This window comes from Arvicola amphibius, chromosome 9 (genome assembly GCF_903992535.2).
Source record: "Arvicola amphibius chromosome 9, mArvAmp1.2, whole genome shotgun sequence".
Taxonomy (NCBI): Eukaryota; Metazoa; Chordata; class Mammalia; order Rodentia; family Cricetidae; genus Arvicola; species Arvicola amphibius.
The window spans coordinates 78,974,179-78,990,921 of NC_052055.2; the positions used below are offsets into that span (position 1 = coordinate 78,974,179).

The 16,743-nt window shown below is 43.5% G+C and overlaps 1 protein-coding gene across 1 annotated transcript in view; it reads left to right on the forward strand.

The window, feature by feature from the left end:
- The first annotated feature begins 3,536 nt into the window (after window positions 1-3,536).
- The window catches only part of Efhc1 (EF-hand domain containing 1), a 39,448-nt gene continuing 26,241 nt past the window's right edge, over window positions 3,537-16,743 (forward strand). The window contains exons 1-5 of the mRNA XM_038343204.1: window positions 3,537-3,721; window positions 7,963-8,184; window positions 12,110-12,397; window positions 13,073-13,222; window positions 14,911-15,103. Of these exons, the coding sequence (XP_038199132.1) occupies window positions 3,593-3,721; window positions 7,963-8,184; window positions 12,110-12,397; window positions 13,073-13,222; window positions 14,911-15,103 (982 nt within the window). The 5' untranslated portion in view covers window positions 3,537-3,592. The remainder of the gene's footprint in view (window positions 3,722-7,962; window positions 8,185-12,109; window positions 12,398-13,072; window positions 13,223-14,910; window positions 15,104-16,743) is intronic.

A 16,743-nucleotide genomic window follows, 5' to 3' on the forward strand; every position in this document is an offset into this window, starting at 1 on the left:
ACCAGCCCTGGAATGGTACCACTCACAGTGGCCTAGACCCTCCCCCATTAGTCACCCATTAAGAAGATGCCTTCCAGACAGATTTTAAGGGTACATTTCCTCCAGGAGGATGAGGATGGTGGAGACGAATATGAGAGGGTGCTATGAGGGCACACTACCAGCCAACTGTCCTCACGGCCACCCAGAATCAAGGTATACTCCATTAACTATTTGACTAGTAGGATTTCCTCAGAAAAAAAAAGTGCATGGACAGAAGTCACTCCTCAAACACAAACAGGTTCCTCATGAGCAGTAGGCTCAGGTGTGACTTATCCTTCCAGGCCTGCAAGCTCCTTCCCTGCCCAAACCAGGGAATATAGATGCAGAGCAGCCAGGCAGATCAACCAGAAAGGCTTCTAAGCATGTTTACATGTCCTGGGATTTCCTTTAAGAGAAGCGATACAGATGGAGAGATTGTGAGTATCTTAGGGTTTCTATTGCTGTGAGGAGATACCATAACCAAGCAACTCTTATAAAAGAAAACAGTTGATTGTGGTGGTGTACAGTGCAGAGGTTCAGTCCATTATTATCAGGGTAGGACATGGCAGTGTGCAGGCAGACATGGTGCTGGCTACATCTTGATCAGCAGGCAACAGGAAGTGACCTGAGACACTAGGCGATATCTTGAGAATGTGAGACCTCAAAGTCCACCTCCACAGTGACACACGTCCTCAAACAAGGCCACACCTACTCCCACAAAGCCACACCTCCTAATAATGCCTCTCCCTGTCTTAGTTACGGTTTTCATTGCTGTGAAGAAACACCATGACCACAGCAACTCTTATCAATGAAAGCATTTAACTGGGCTGGTTTGCTTATAGTTTTAGAGGTTCAGTCCATGATCATCAAGGTAAGGAGCATGGAGGCATGCAGGTAGACATAGTGCTGGGCAGGTAACTGAGAGTCCCACATCTTACAGGCAACAGGAAGTTGACTGAGACACTGGGAAGTACCCTGAGCATAGGAAAGCTCAAAGCCCACCCCCACACTTCATCCAACAAGGCCATATCCATTCCAACAAATCCACACATCCAGTGCCACTCTCTATGAGATTATGGGGGCCAATTGCATTCAAACTACCACACCCTATGAGAGATGGAGGCCCATTACATTCAAATGACTACAGTGGGCCTGTATAGCTTAAGTTTCTCACACTAAGTCAGTTACCAGCGATGCTGGCTACCCAGCAGCAGAGAGGTACAGAGGAATGGAAAACTGAAGAGTTGCATTTACCATCATGACTAATTCTCCCGGTCACCATCCTTGTCAGTGTCTCAGGTACAACGGCAGTGGCTTTTAAAGTTTGCAGTACCTGCCATGATGTTAATCAATTCCTGGAGGGTTCTAATCAGATACTGGGGGAGTCTTAATTAAGCTAATGTACATAAGAAAAATAAATGAGAAAGGATATTTTTAAGGGACAAGAGCGGGCTATGGTGGCACACACAACCCAGACTGTCCCAAGAAGAAGAGGAGGCATTGATGCTAGGTACAGTGCACACCTTTAATCCCAGCTTTAGGAGGCAGCGACAGGCACATCTCTGTGAGTCTGGCTTCATAGAGAGCTCCAGGTGGCCAGCAAGGGATGCATAATGAGACCCTGTCTCAAAAAGAACAAAAAAAAAAGGAGGAGAAGAAGAGGAGGAGGAGGAAGACAAGAGACTGCAGACAGGCAAGAATAAGAAGCAGTAGTAAGGAGAAATGAAGAGGTACTAGATGAGAATTTTGATGAGTAGGTATAATACCAGTGATGGCTGTAGATACCACTTCCTGTATTCTTATCCTGGCCCGTGCAGCTCCATGCCAGTTACTGAAACACACAGGAAGACTTGCTGTGGCAAGCACCCACAAAGGCAAAGCTGTTGTGATGGCTAGTCTTTATGGTCAACTTGACTACATCGAGAAGTAACTAAAGCCCAAGTGGCTGGCTACACCTGTGAAGGATTTTTTCTTAATTAAATCTTTTGAAGTGGGAGGACCCACTTCTAATCTGGATCTTCTGAGGTAGGAAGATCCACCTTGAATCTGGGTCACACCTTCTGCTGGCAGCCTACATAAAGGACATGGAAGAAGGAAGCTTGCTCTCTGCCTGCTTGCTTTCACTCTCGCTAGCAAGTCCATTCCTCCACTAGCGTTAGAGCCTATTTCTTTGGGAGTCTAGCATACACTGAAGACTAGCTGAAACATTCAGCCTTAAGAACTGAACAGCTACTAAATTCTTGGACCTTCCGTTGGTAGACAGCCATTGTTAGATGTTGAACCACAGACTATAAGCTACTCTAATAAATCGCGCGCGCGTGTGTGTGTGTGTGTGTGTGTGTGTGTGTGTATTCATTCTATCAGTTCTGTTCTAGAGAAGCCTGACTAATACAGCTGCCATCCGAACTGCTGGTGGCAGCAGGTGACCCATGATGCTAAGTTATGTCTTCTCTTTCAGGCTCTATCTATCTATCTATCTATCTATCTATCTATCTATCTATCTATCTATCATCTATCTATCTATCTATTGCGTCTCTAAATTCATAGGTCAGAAATGCATGTTTTGAACACCAGACTCCTGAGAAAACTTGAGACACGACGAATCCAAACCCTTGGCATCTTGGCTTTGTTTTTACTTTTAAGCTCTCAGTGCTGATGGATTCTTGATTTTTTTTTTCTTTCCTCGATGATGTTTCAGGAATAGGGCCATTTTATATTTAAGGAAAAATATTAAGTTGTCCAGAAAGTGCCGTACTCAGCGGTATTTCACTGTCGTTAATTGCTTCTTTCTTGTGACTCAGTCTCTCTAAGGTGCTCTCTTCCGTGGTTCTGATTTATCACTGGGCTGTACCTATACAGCAGGACTGACATGGCCACTATCCTGCTCTGTAGTCAACAGAAACTCGGGACAGTTCTGAGACCTCAGCACACAGCCTGCACAAACAAGTGGGGCGGACGGACATCTGAGAGGGGACCAGGAAGCTGGGGAGAGGTTGAGGAAGTGCGTATGGGGAAGGTGGGGGTGGGGGTCCAAATCACGTCTGAGCAACAGAAATGCAGTCAATTATAATCTAATTCACGACCCGTCCCATGACTTTGAAGTAATTAGCGCTTTCACTGGGGAGCAACCACTTACGTTGGGTGTGAACTAGGACGGCAGCTCTTTTCCCAGAGTTGGGAATGAGTTCCTGAGCTCTTGGGAGGAGTGACGTGGAGCGAGAAGGAACTTCTCCTCCGTAAAAGAACGTGACCTCACTGCATGAGCCAAGGCCTGAGGACACCACCCTTCTTCAGCCCCGCATATAAGTCGCTCCTAGGTTGCATTCCCAGGGAGCCACCAAATGGGTGCAGAGGAGGAAGAGAAGAGGTGGGGAAGGAAGGGGAGGAGCCGCCTCTGTCACACCAATTAGCCACGTTCAGTGACCAGGAGCCTCAGGGGTCCTACGCGCACGCGCAGACCTGGACTCCGCGCCCGCCTCCCAGCTCACGATCCCTTCCCCCCACCCCCGTCCCGCGCCTCTTCCCTCCCAAGCGTAGTGTTTGGCGTTACCATGGAGTCTGGAGAGGCCCGCGGATGCTGTTTGTTGCCAGGGTAACCCGAGCGGCAGAAGGCAACCGTGGCGGCGGCTGCAGGGCTGCGATGGTGACCAACCCGGTGCACGGCCTACCCTTTCTCCCAGGCTCGTCCTTTACGGACTCCACGGTGAGGGCCAGTCGGAAGGGTTCTTCACTCCGCGCGCCTCTGTTCTCCTCCTTCACGCAGGCTCCACAGCCCTCCTGCACACCAGCTTCTGCGGGCTTTGCTCGGCCTCTTGGTAGTCCACACACCTATGGGTCCTCACTGCGGTCTTGTTCTTTCTTTCCTACCCCACCTAACCTGCCTTCTGGCCCCATTATCCCAGGCCATCGCCTCTCCCCAGATTCATTCTTACCCTCCTCAGCGCCTCTCTGCTTTCATCCTCTCTGACCTCTTCTCCCCAGCAACCTCATCTGAATCCTCAAGATTGCTGCCTTGCAGCCCCCTTCCCATGCACTCCTTCCTGATGGGTCATTCCCTCAGGTCTCTGGGCTTCTGAGTTAAGGGTCACTTTTCTCTCTAGCTTCAACGTTCTCTAGAATTGACTCCCTCCCCAGCTCATCTTGGTTTTCTTGTAGTTTCTCTAAAAAGCGTGCCCATCTTCCTCCTCTCTGCTTTGCATTTCTCTCATCTCACTTACCTCAGCCTCATGGACCACTTGGTGCTTTCTCTTTCCCTAGCCTGTGTTTAACATTCTTAACATTGCATATATTGTATATTATATATAACTCATTTTCAGACTGTGTGTGTGTGTTTTGGGGAGGGAGGGGACTTGCTTGTTATATCTTGTATGCAACCCAGAGGAGCCTTGAACTTGAAAGTCATCTGCCTCAGCCTCCAGAAATGCTCGGTTTAAAAGCATGCCAACACGAAGTGTCCTTATTCAGATTGTATTTTATTCCTTTCCTCTGACTGTTTTTCTTAAATTCACTGTTTGGATGAAATTAATAATAATAATAATAATAATAATTAATAATAGTCCAGTGTGGTGGCACACATCCTTGATCACGGCTTTCAGGAAGCTAAGTCATAAGGATGGCCAATTTGAGTCTAGCCTGGGCTACACAGCCAGTCCCTGTCTCCAAGCAACACCAAATCCAAATCAGACAGCACAAGAACAGCATGAAAAGAAAGCATAAACCAGGCTGGGACGGTGGCTCAGAGGAGGAAGTGCCTGCTGCTCACATGTGAGGAGTGAAATTTGGATCATTAGACTGCAAACAAGCCGGTTAGCTAGTTATCTTATGCAGCCTCCCCATATCAACATAGGTCTGTCACATGGATGCCCACATACATGCAAGCAGACCACACATGTGCACACCACACAACACACACGCTCAGAGAAAAACATGCTGCCACTACTACCACCAAAATAAAAATGCCTCAGATCAAGGCCCAGCTGTAACAGGAGTTCGGTTTCCTCTTGACATAGTTTAACTTTTTTACTTACTATTTATTTTGAGACAGGGTCTCACATAGCCCAGGTTGGCTTCAAACTTACTATATAGCCAGGGGTGATCTTGAACCTGAGTTCAAGCACCCTGAGTGCTAAGATTACAGTCAGGTCCCCAAGGCCAGAACTTTGCCAGTGATAGACAAACACTATCCACCGAGCTATACCCAACCCCGGCTCTTAAATGCTCTCGGCATTTGTTTCAATTTTAACGGAGAATCAACAGTGAGAATCATTAGACTGATGAACATAGGTGAGCCAGAAGCAATTTATATTTGTATAGCTTGATAATTCAGACTCTTAAATTTCAAATTTTTAAGGGAAATTATTTAGTCTACTTGTTTTCTAGGGGACACCAATTTCAACGGAAAGTGTGGAGAGAATTTGGATTCCGACCCTCTTCTACTCCCGCATTAACATATAGCATGGTCACTTTTAAGAGATACACACTCCCTGAGTGTGTTTTTCTGCTGCTGTTGTTGTTTATTTAAGACTTGGCCTCTCCCCTTTTTAGCCAGGCTGGCCTGAAGTTCATTATGTAACTTAAATTGCCCTCAAATTCACAATGACCTCCAGACATAGCATCTCAAGTGCTGGGATTAAAGTGTGAACCACTGTGCCTGGCCAGCATTATAGATTTGCCATTACAATGAGCTATGTATATTTTATATCATTTAAAAATTGTAGAAGTTTTCCTATGCTGTACAGAATCAGCTTAAGCACTCAGTGTCGGTGAGTGTGGGTTACCCACCAGGCAGGGTTGGAGTTAATTTGGGACCATATGGATATATGGCTAGAAATGTCAGGCTTTAAATATTTATATGAAAAGATGAACTGCCTTGGACATACGTCACATGAAATATACTGAGTGACTGTCAACTCATTATCTTTCCTTGAAATTTGAAAACCTTGGTAACTGCATCCTCATTAGTGAAGGAATGTTGTAGCTCCAAAGGAAACGTGTCCAGAAGGTGAACCCAATAAATAAGAAGGTGGGATGCCTGAAAATACCTTGCCTAGGGCACCCCATGATAAAGTTGACTGATGCTAGAGACGTTGCTAACCACAAAGAAAATGAACTGAAGTCATTGATGGTTTACTTCACATCAATGGAGGAAGGGATTCCCGTAGAACGTGTAGAGGTTCCATAAGACAGTGCCTGGGAGTTTTCTCCTTCCACCATGTGGGTTCCAAGGATCAGATTTAGGTGGTTAGTCTTGGTGGTAAGTAACCCTTATCTACCAAGCCACCTCCCAGCTCTCCTCCCTACTTTTGGTCCTGGGAATTAAACCTAGGTCTTTGAATGTGCTAAGTATACCATCACCAAGTCATACTCTTAGCCCCTAGTGATATTGCCTTTGTCTGTAGGGGTCACAGTGGAACCTGAAGCTGTACACATTGCCCAACTCAGTGCGTTTTATTCTGTGTATGTGTGTAGTGCATCTGGGGCAGCTCCTGCCAACTGATTGGAACCCAGAACACATGACCCTTAAAGAAAGGCGTGTGCTCTATAAATCTTTCAGCATTAGTCTGTGCTGCGCTTCCTTTGATGGTTGTACAGATCTTGAAGGATAGTAGGCTGGACCCTATAAAGTAACAGATAGGCAAGCAAATCATTTTATTCTTAATAAAAATAAAATTTGTGATAATTTATAAGTCATATATGCATAACATAAGTATATTACACATATGCAATTTGAAAATAACCTTACAAAGAACATAAAACCCACTAAATTAATATAACTTCAATTTCATTCTGCCCCTTTATTTAATATTTTACATTTACAATGACAAATAAATGGATATTCATTGCAGAAAATGAGCATAATCCAGAAATATAGAATACAGAATGTTCACTAAATCCAGTATGTATGCTTATAGTTGTAGTGTATTTATATAATTTTATATGATGCTCTTTTTTGTTTTAATAAATTGTGAATACTTCACCAAGTTGCTGCATAGTATTTAAAAACTACTTTAATTCCTGCATAGTAATCCAATGAGTGAAATTTCCATTATTTCCTTTCTTCTTTTTGTTTGTCATTTAGATTGTTTTATAAACACATATATTTGTCACTATTATGACCAGCTTCAAGCATATCATTTTTTTCTCATACTTTTGGGATGTATCTTTTAAAAAAGGGGCAGGATTTTTGGACATATATGCTGGCAAGCCGCTCTCCACTGACTTCCATGAATGTATCTGTGTCAATATAATAAGAAGGGCTGAGATATAATAAGAAAGGCTGTTGCTGGAGGTAAAATTAAAATTCAGAAAACCAGATCTTTAAGGCTATCGTTCATCGCCACCAAGAGAAGAGGAAAAGCAAGATTAGCAAAAATAAAAATAAATTGCAGTACAGATGAAGTGGTGAGGTGAGGTAGAAGTGAGGTGAGCCTGACATCACAGAGCATGGCTGTTTTATCTCAACCTTGGGTGGCTTCCCCTTCCTTCCTTGCTCCAGATCAAGTGTTTTGGGTTAAAATGCCCTTTTAGGGAGGAGGGAGTGGGAGCAGAGGAGGAAGGAGAAACTGTAGCTAGGATGTAAAATAAATGAAGAAATAAGTTTATTTTAAGAAAATACTCTCTCGATGCAGCAGAATTTAATGCACATTTTGTGATGCTGAAAAGCAAACATTTGGAGCTAGAGAGATAGCTTAGTGTTTAAGAACAAGAACGGCTCTTGCAGAGGGCCTGGATTCAGTTCTCACCACCCACATCAGGTGGCTCCTATCCATGTTGGTTCAGCGAATCTGAGGGCATCTGCGCGCACACCCACACATCTGCCCACATACATACATAATTTAAAAATATGTTTTAAAGCAAGAGTTTAAGCTGCGATAGCTTAGGAAGTTAGTTGTTTCCCTTAAAGATCTGTATGGGGGTCATTAATGGTGTCCATCTTTTCTTCAGAAAACAGCATTCCACAGAAGCCAGACGCTCGGCTACAGGAACGGCTATGCAGTTGTTCGACGTCCGACGGTGGGGATAGGCGGAGACCGGCTCCACTACAATCAGCTGTCTCAGGCCGAGCTGGATGAGCTGGCCAATAAAGCCCCCGTCTTAACTTATGGGCCACCCAAGCAGGCCCCACCTGCAGAGTTTGTCCCTGCGCATGTGGCTTTTGACAAAAAGGTATCGTCTGGGATTTTAGGGTCCCCCTTGACTTCAGATGTCTAAGACTTGACCGCTTGCAGAAATGTTATCAGCAAACCACAGAATTCCTTGAGTACTCAGAGAGAAAATTGTTCAGATGCCTCAACCCTTAGTCACAGACAACGGAACTGGGTCTTGGAAGAGGCTTTCTCAAGGCAGGAAGCAGATTAGAGAAAATAGTTCCCTGTAGACTTCCCCAGAATATTTTCCAAATACAGTGGCAAGTTCCCTGAATTCCAGCTCCCACATTCATGGTGCACTATGTTCATTTTCTCTGCTTCCCACCTATTCTGCAGCAATGAGTCCTAAATCTCTACAAAGTGCAAAATAGTCCGAGAACATCCCCATCTGTTTCTTGATTATTTTTTCACAAGATTTCACCCATCCATCCATCCATTCATCCATCCATCCATCCATCCTTCCTTTCATCATTGGTGCTATTTCTATTTCAAACACTCTAGTGACTGTTTTTCTCTAGCAAAGTTCACATTGTCACAAAACATACAACAAACCCCTCCTACCTAGCACCCCTTTAGGAAGAGAATTTTGTCCCGCCCTCGAGCCCCAGACTGCTTTCTCTGAGACAACGAACGGTGATGCCCTGTTCGCTGAGTTTGGACAGCCATCCATGGCCCTTCTAGGCCCTGTTTCATCTCTCCCTCCCAGGCTCTGCTCTTGGCTTGTACAGACGGTTGTTCATTCTCCTGGTTCCCCCTCCTGTCTGTCAGGTTGCTCTTTCTCTGGTCTCACTGCTTCCTTGATGTAGGCATTTGCAAGTTTCTGTGCTTATTCACGAATTTCCCGTCTTAGGAGACCTCACCTACTGTTGTGGCTGCAACTGTCTTCCTAGTGGTCTCCACTGTCAGTATTTATAAACTCTGTCCTCACTGAGCGCCAGGCCCTAGCCACAGGCGGCCCCGGAAAGTGGGAAACCCTCCCCTGGGTGAGCTGTGCTTCACACTTAACCTCTGTATTTCATTACCCAGCCCCGAGAACTGCTAGATCTGCTTTGGATCCTGAGCTAGATCGGTTTGGATCCTGAGCATTCATGCTTGACGTTTTCTCCCCACATTCAATAAGATGCCAAGCCAAGTATTTCTCTTTCATTTCTGCTATCATTTTCAAAGTTCAAACAAGCAATATGATCTCTACAAACTCAGGAAGTTTGAACACACCACCAGGAGCCAAGGCCACCGTAAAAATTCAGTGAAAAGATACATTTTTAAACAGAGTATCTAAGTATTATTTTCCCCTCCTTTCTACATGTTACTCAGTTCTCATCCTACCTGGCACAGCTGGTGTTATCCTAACACCTGTTAAGAGCCTCTTTGTTAGCATTATTCTCAGTTGCTCGTTTATAGGGGTCTAGAACTCTTTATTCTTAATAGGAAGGAGGTAACTGACTTTTGAAATTAACAGTCAATGGGCTGGAGAGAGAATTCAGTGTTAGGAACACCGGTTGCTTTTCCTGAGAATACAGGTTCAATCCTGCTCTCACCTGGTGGCTTACAACCATACTGTCTGTAACTCCAGTTCCAGGAAACCTGATGTCCTTCGGGCGTTCACAGGTACCTGCATACATGTGCGTGCGCGCGCGCACACACACACACACACACACACACACACAAATAAATAAAATAAAACTTAAGAGTCTGAATACAATAAAATTACTTTAAAGCAAGAACTAAGGCATGTACATTATTTATCCTTTTTACAAAATTTTTTTTTGTAAAAAAAGTTTTTACAAAATTTTCTTACAGAAGCAGTTCATTTGTAGATGTGTAAAGATAGGAGATCGAGATTAATCTACATCGATTGTTTATATTAGGGGCTGAAAAGCATATTCGTAAGAATTTGAGGAGCTAGAGAGATGGCTCTTCAGTTAAGAACATGTGTTACTCTTGCAGAGGACCTGGGTTTGATCCCCAGGACCCGGATGGTAGCTCACAACCATCTGTAACCCCAGTGCCAGATGACTCGGCAAGCACACAAGTAAACAGTCATACGCATTAAGGCAAACTAAACAAATCTAAAAACAAATTAAATGAATTTGCTATCTCTTGTATTTTTTAAAAGCAATCCAGGTCAGTATCTTAAATCACTCCCTACAGTATCAGCGTATGCTATCGGGTCGGTTATAACGTTCAGATTCTGCCTTACTGCTCACATGGTTAATGCTGTCTTCCCCTCATATTTACCCTTCTACGGGGTCACGCTGTATGGTTAGTACTGTGTTTTCCTCAGTACCTCGGTTGGTGTCCACTGCCCCACACTCCACACCCCACCACTGATCCTGGCAGACTCCTCCTGCTGTCCCACTGTGCTGGCTCCCTATGGCAGACCCGTTCTTCAGAAGGACTGGCACTTAGTCTCCACGCTATGCATGCTCCCAAATTCCCTTCCCTTGCCTTTGGTCACCGTGTTGTCTAGATTCGCTCCCTTACCCACTCAGCTTAGTCTAAAACACCCTCATTCCTCAAATTCCACACTTCTCAGTTTGAAGTACAATTTGACCACTTTTTCCTTACGGGTGGGTTCCTCCTCTGAATCAGTAGCCCCTATCTAAGAAGATATGAGTGTGTGAAGACAACATGGGTCCAGCAGAGATTTGGTCCCAGCTTTGGCTCATGTATGTCCTCAGAAAAAGCCAGCATGTTACCTTCTGGATTTTAGGTTTCTTCTTATGTAAAAGTAGTGAGCTGATGAATTCTGGCTTCAATGTTTTGTGTATTTATAGCTCTGTGACTCAAACGCACCCCGTTTTCTATGCCATACTGTAGTGGTGTTCTCCTTTGGAATCTTTTTCCATTTGATTCAATATATCACTTTAAAATTGTTCTTTCCCCCCTTTCTTTTCCTTTAAACATACCACTGAATGTGTCTTATTCCTCTTTCTCTTTGGAATTTTAAGGACTTTTCTTCTTTACCTTCATAGCTTTCTTAAGTAGTATCTGTTAAGTATTTTCTCAACTCACAAGCCTCTCCGCTGATGCAAGAATCCAAATTAGACCAAATCAGACCAAATTAAAAGATGCCCAGGTTTAATGGCTGCCAGCGCTCCCAGGTGGCCCCCGGGAAAACACAGAGAGGGGAAAGGAGAACCAGACCAACCACCAGCGAAAGAAAAGGGGGGACCACGTGTTCATTCTCTGGGGGCAGTTTAAACAGCCTGTGGGAGTGGTCTTGACCTTCCCTGGGGAGGGGTCACCATTTGGCAGGCTTTCTTGGAGGTGGAGTTTTTATTGAGGCAACTTCCAGGGGAGGTGGCCTGAAATGGAGTTTTACGGCCAAAATGGATGCCAGGAGCTGGGGTGAAGCCCCCAACTAAACAACCCAGATACTTCATAGAAAAAGGGTTCCAGGGGGCTGAGGTGACACTTCCAACCAAACAGAAGCCAGTTATGTTTTGTTCTCACCTTGATTTTCTACTTTGTAAAAATCTGTACTTTTATTTTCCCATTAAGACATATATGTCTTAATTTAAGGATCTTAATTTTCCTCCACTCTCCCCTTACATAGAGGTATGGGTAAACACTTTTGGCTATGTCGAACATAATTCTAATGCCTTGTCTGTCTGAACAGAAACACTAGATGAAATAAAGTACCCAAAATGGAAAGTAATCCCACAGCATGTCAATATATGCTTTCATCATATGTTTTAATTTAGTTTTGAATGTGCACCCTGTAATCTATTCTGACTTCACATCCAATGAGTACTCCTCAGAGACCAAGCTCTGGTCTGTACAGAAGAGACATGCTTCTGAATGTGGGAGGGCACTTTTCTAGATGCTGTCCCATGGGTCTGTGGCAGGTTGGGTTCCACTTTTCCTGTATTGTTCTTCTCTAAGGACAGTAGCTTGTGTTTCTCAGATGACAATGGAAACCCCTCTCTTGTGTATTGCAGGTGCTGAAATTTAGCGCCTACTTCCAAGAAGATGTTCCTATATCAAGCGAGGAGCACTATCGAATCCGCCATGTGAATATCTACTACTATCTAGAGGATGACAGCATGTCTGTCATAGAGCCAGTTGTGGAGAACTCCGGGATCCCACAGGGCAAGCTAATCAAACGCCAGCGGCTAGCCAAGAATAATGTGGGAGACCATTACCACTGGAAAGACCTCAATCGGGGAATCAACATCACAATTTATGGCAAAACTTTCCGAATTGTCGACTGTGACCGATTCACCCAGGTATGGTGTTATCCATTGTGGGCTGTGACTCTGCAGAAGCTGATGGGATGTGTTTAATTACTTCATCCATTAGTGGATGGGGAAAGACCCTGGTGGCTGTGGGGGAGTCACTAAGCAGATTAGTGTTTGTGCGACTGTGCATACACACACACAAACACACACACACACACTCCTTCAGTACAGAGTAGACATTAGGAAAACAATGCCAACTTTGTCTTAGATTTTTTTTTTTAAAAAAGGGATTATATACTTATTTTAAGTGAATGATAAAGTTTAAGAACATTATTCCATCTTAACCTGGCCCTGGTGCAGTCACCTCCATAGCAAAAGTGAGACACATGTCTTGTGAAACCATACTTGGGTACCAGATGCTTGTCTTAAACTAATGCCAAGATTTTGTTCCTAGGCATCTAACGTGATATAAGTTCATAGTTAAGATACCCAGTTATCTTACTATGATACCTCCAAAACTAGCTTAGCATACATATGATAAAGAAGACCTCAGGCAGTTATCAGGTGTTGCCTGCACTGTAGGGTTGGGCCGCTGGAAGTGGTATCTCCCAGACATGCCCAATATGTCAGCAGACCATTCGTTCCTCGCACTTATTTTCAGGCCGTTAGTGTATGACATTTAAAACCTTCAGGAGGATGTTGACATTAATCCTGAAATTTTAGGAATTTCTGGAAAGTCAAGGAATTGAAGTGAATCCATCAGAGAAGATGCCTCTCGACCCTTACACTGAACTCCGGAGAGAACCTGTTCGTAAATACGTCACCCCATCAGACTTTGACCAACTGAAGCAATTTCTCACCTTTGACAAACAAGTAAGTGACCTAATAGAGGAGGTTTCCATCTGTTTGAGTAAGGATATGTGTTTATTGGAAAGAAGTTTTGATACCCTACATGTATATCGTATATCAAAATATATATAATCTATCCATTGGAGCATAGTAGTTTCCTGTAAGGCTAAAAGTATACCAATGTCTAGATTTCCATTTTTTACTATCTTAAAATTTTATTAATTATGGGATATGTAAATGTATGTTGTGTGTGCCACAGCCTACTGGAGAAGGAAGGGTTTATTCCGCTTACACGTCTCCATCACTGTCTATCATTGAAGGAAGTCAGGACAGGAACTAAACAGGGCAGGAATCTGGAGTCAGGAGCTGACACAAGCCGTGGAGGAATGCTGTTTACTGGCTTCATGCCTCATGGCTTGTCAACCTGCTTTCTTATAGGAGCACCAGCACAAGGGTGGCACTATCGACAATGTACTGGGCCCTCCAGAATCAATCACTCATTAAGAAAATGTCCTGCCAGCTTGCTAACATCCAGACCTTTTGGAGACATTTTCTCAGTTGAGGCTCCCTCCTCTCTGATGACTCTAGCTTGTGTCAAGTTGACACAAAAGCCAGCTGGCACACTACCCCCCAGATGAGTTAATCTCACAGAATCCTCTGGGCAGGCTTAGGAGAACACTGTTACATGTTCTGGTACTAAATAGCTCTTAAAATGAAATAAAGTAGTTAATTCAAATAGTTATGCTACTTGATTTCCCAGGAACCCCATCTCAAATGCATCCCTGATGAATACTGCATTAGTGTTAGAGAGCAGAATGCTCTGAGCGTGTTTTCTGACTCTGCCCAGACTGGCAGCCCCACCACCTGTGAACTACAGTGGGGAAGTAGAGCTGAATCTTCATTCACCAATAAAGAGGAAAAATAATAGCGATTACTCTGAAATTTTTGCCTTAATTTCCTGCAATCTTAACTTCTTTTTCTTCAGAACGTTCTACCCAGTGTTACCATAGATTTAGGATTGAGATTTTGTGTGTTCATTTGTTTACTTTTGGCTTGTTTTATTGAGACAGAGTCTCTCTATATGTAGCTCTGGTTGGCTCAGAGCTTGCTATGGGGGTGGAGGTGCTTCAAAGTCCCAGAAATCCTGGAAATTCTGCCTCCAGAATACACGGTGTCTCTAAATAGCCCAGGCTGGCCTCAAATTTGCTGTGCACCCCAGGTTGGACTGGATCTCATGTTCTTTTTGCCTCTGCATCCCATGTACAGAGATTACAGGTGCGTACCACAACACCTGGCTTTCTGCCGTTACCTTAAATTAGAAGATTCTGTCCATCCTGTAGTAGATATGTTTTAGTAGTCCCAAAGGAGAGATAGGTTTATTAATGAAAATTCTTTCCATACCAGTTCTATACACACAATTCACCATATATCTTTGTTACTATGCATTAATTACCTTTATAGGCAAGCCTCCCCCTTTCCTTTTGTTCAGCTTCTCTTTCCCAGTCTGGGCACAAACTGAGAAAGCTTGTGCTATTCTTTTGGTATGTTAATATGCAGTGCATGATTTTGTATATTTTCCTATCCTTGGTTTTTATTTATTTACTGTCTGAAAGTGTTTCAGCTACTGTTCATCACTGTCTGATAGACATGTGCCATAGCGAAGTTAAGACTCTGTTTTAGAATCTTAAAGCACCACTTTGGACTCCTCAAAGGTTCTTCGATTCTATGCCATCTGGGACGACACGGCTAGCTTGTTTGGGGAGTGCCGACACTACATCATTCACTACTACCTCATGGATGATACAGTGGAGATCCGAGAGGTCCATGAACGGAACAACGGAAGGGACCCTTTCCCACTCCTCATGAACCGCCAGCGCATGCCCAAGATTTTTGTGGAGAATGCAAGTAAGTTTCATTAAGTGGAGCCTCTGTTACTTGGGGGGTTTGGGGCTTCTAGGGAGTTAATAGTAGGTGTGGTCACTCTTCTTTACTTGGCTCTGTCAGTGTTTTCCTAAGTTTTTAACAACGTTTTTTCTTTTCTGCAACTTTCCTCCATGATTTACCTTAGTCCAGGCATGTGTCCTGGGCACTCTAGTAGAGATGAGTGAGCAGATAAAAGCAAAACAGAACAAAAAATGCAACAGGTGATTCCTTTAAAGAAAGGTAGAGTAAGGCTTCTTAAATGAACCCATTTAGTATTAGGTTTGCTTGTTTGTCTCAGTGGTGCTGGAGATTAAATCCAGTGTCTTATGAATGCTGGTAAAGCGTTTTGTCACATAGCATTTGGTGTGGGACAATTCTATATTCTGTCAATTATGTTTTAAATAAACGCTGATTGGTCAGTAGCCAGGCAGGAAGTAGAGGAAGAACAATGAAAACAGGAGAATTCTGGGAAGGAGGAAGCCCATTCCTCCCCAGTCCTTTCCAGACACTGAAGAAGCAGGATGTAACCTGCCCCACTGAAAAAGGTACCGAGCCATGTGGCTAACATAGATAAGAATAATGGGTTAATATAAGTTATAAGAGTTAACAAAAAGCCTGAGCTAATGGGCCAATCAATCAGTTTATCATTAATATAGAACTCTGTGATTTTTTTTGGAACTTGATTGCGGGAACCTGGCAGGACAGAAACCCCAACAAGCAGGCCCGCATGTTACAAACCTTAGCTGGCATGGAGCTTACTGTGTAGACCCAGGACTGCCTTGCAAGTGCTGGCATTAAAGGTGTGTGCCACCATGCTTAGCTTTATATCTTGATTCATATACAGTAATTGGAAGCAATAAATGAGATTTACACAAAAATAAATGGTTAGGTCCTATGAAGCATTATTCAGTAGTGTAAAAACAGAGTAAAATGAGATACATTTGCATAAAGTAAAACTCACTCTTAGTATCCGTTGTGGACATTCATTTAAAGAGCTGTATATTTGTGGTTTAGGAGCCTAGAGCTGGTTTCTCTGTGGTGATTTTGCCCAGAGAAAGAAAAAAAAAACTTTAGAGCTTAGATACAGGGTGGGACCTGTGGCTGAAGTGTCTAGACCTATCTTTACTCTGGGTAGAGACTTGGGGAGATAAAAAAAACATTTTTGCATACTCTCTGGTTCATCCTGATCTCAAATAAGCAATCAAGGTATGCCAGAGAACTAGAAAACCGGAACAAATCAACCCATAAATTGGAGAGAGAGAAAGAGGGGGAAGGAAGAAAGGAGACTAGATCAGAGCAAAAATAAATGAATAAAAAGAAAAAGAAAATAAAAAAGAAAAAGAAAAAGAAAAATGCAAAAGATAATTAAAATAGTTTGTTCTCTAAAAAGACAAAGAAAGATGACTACCTTGTGATATGGGATTCCCTTCTTATGATGTGAATATGTTTTATTATCATTGATTAATAAAGAACATGCTTTGGCATCTGGCAGGGCAGAATAAACTTAGGCAGGAAAACTAAACTGAATGCTGAGAGAAAGAAGGCAGAACAAGAGAGACGCCTTGTAACCGCCGAAGGAGACAGTTGCCAGAGAACTTTATTGGTAAATGACGAGCTTCGTG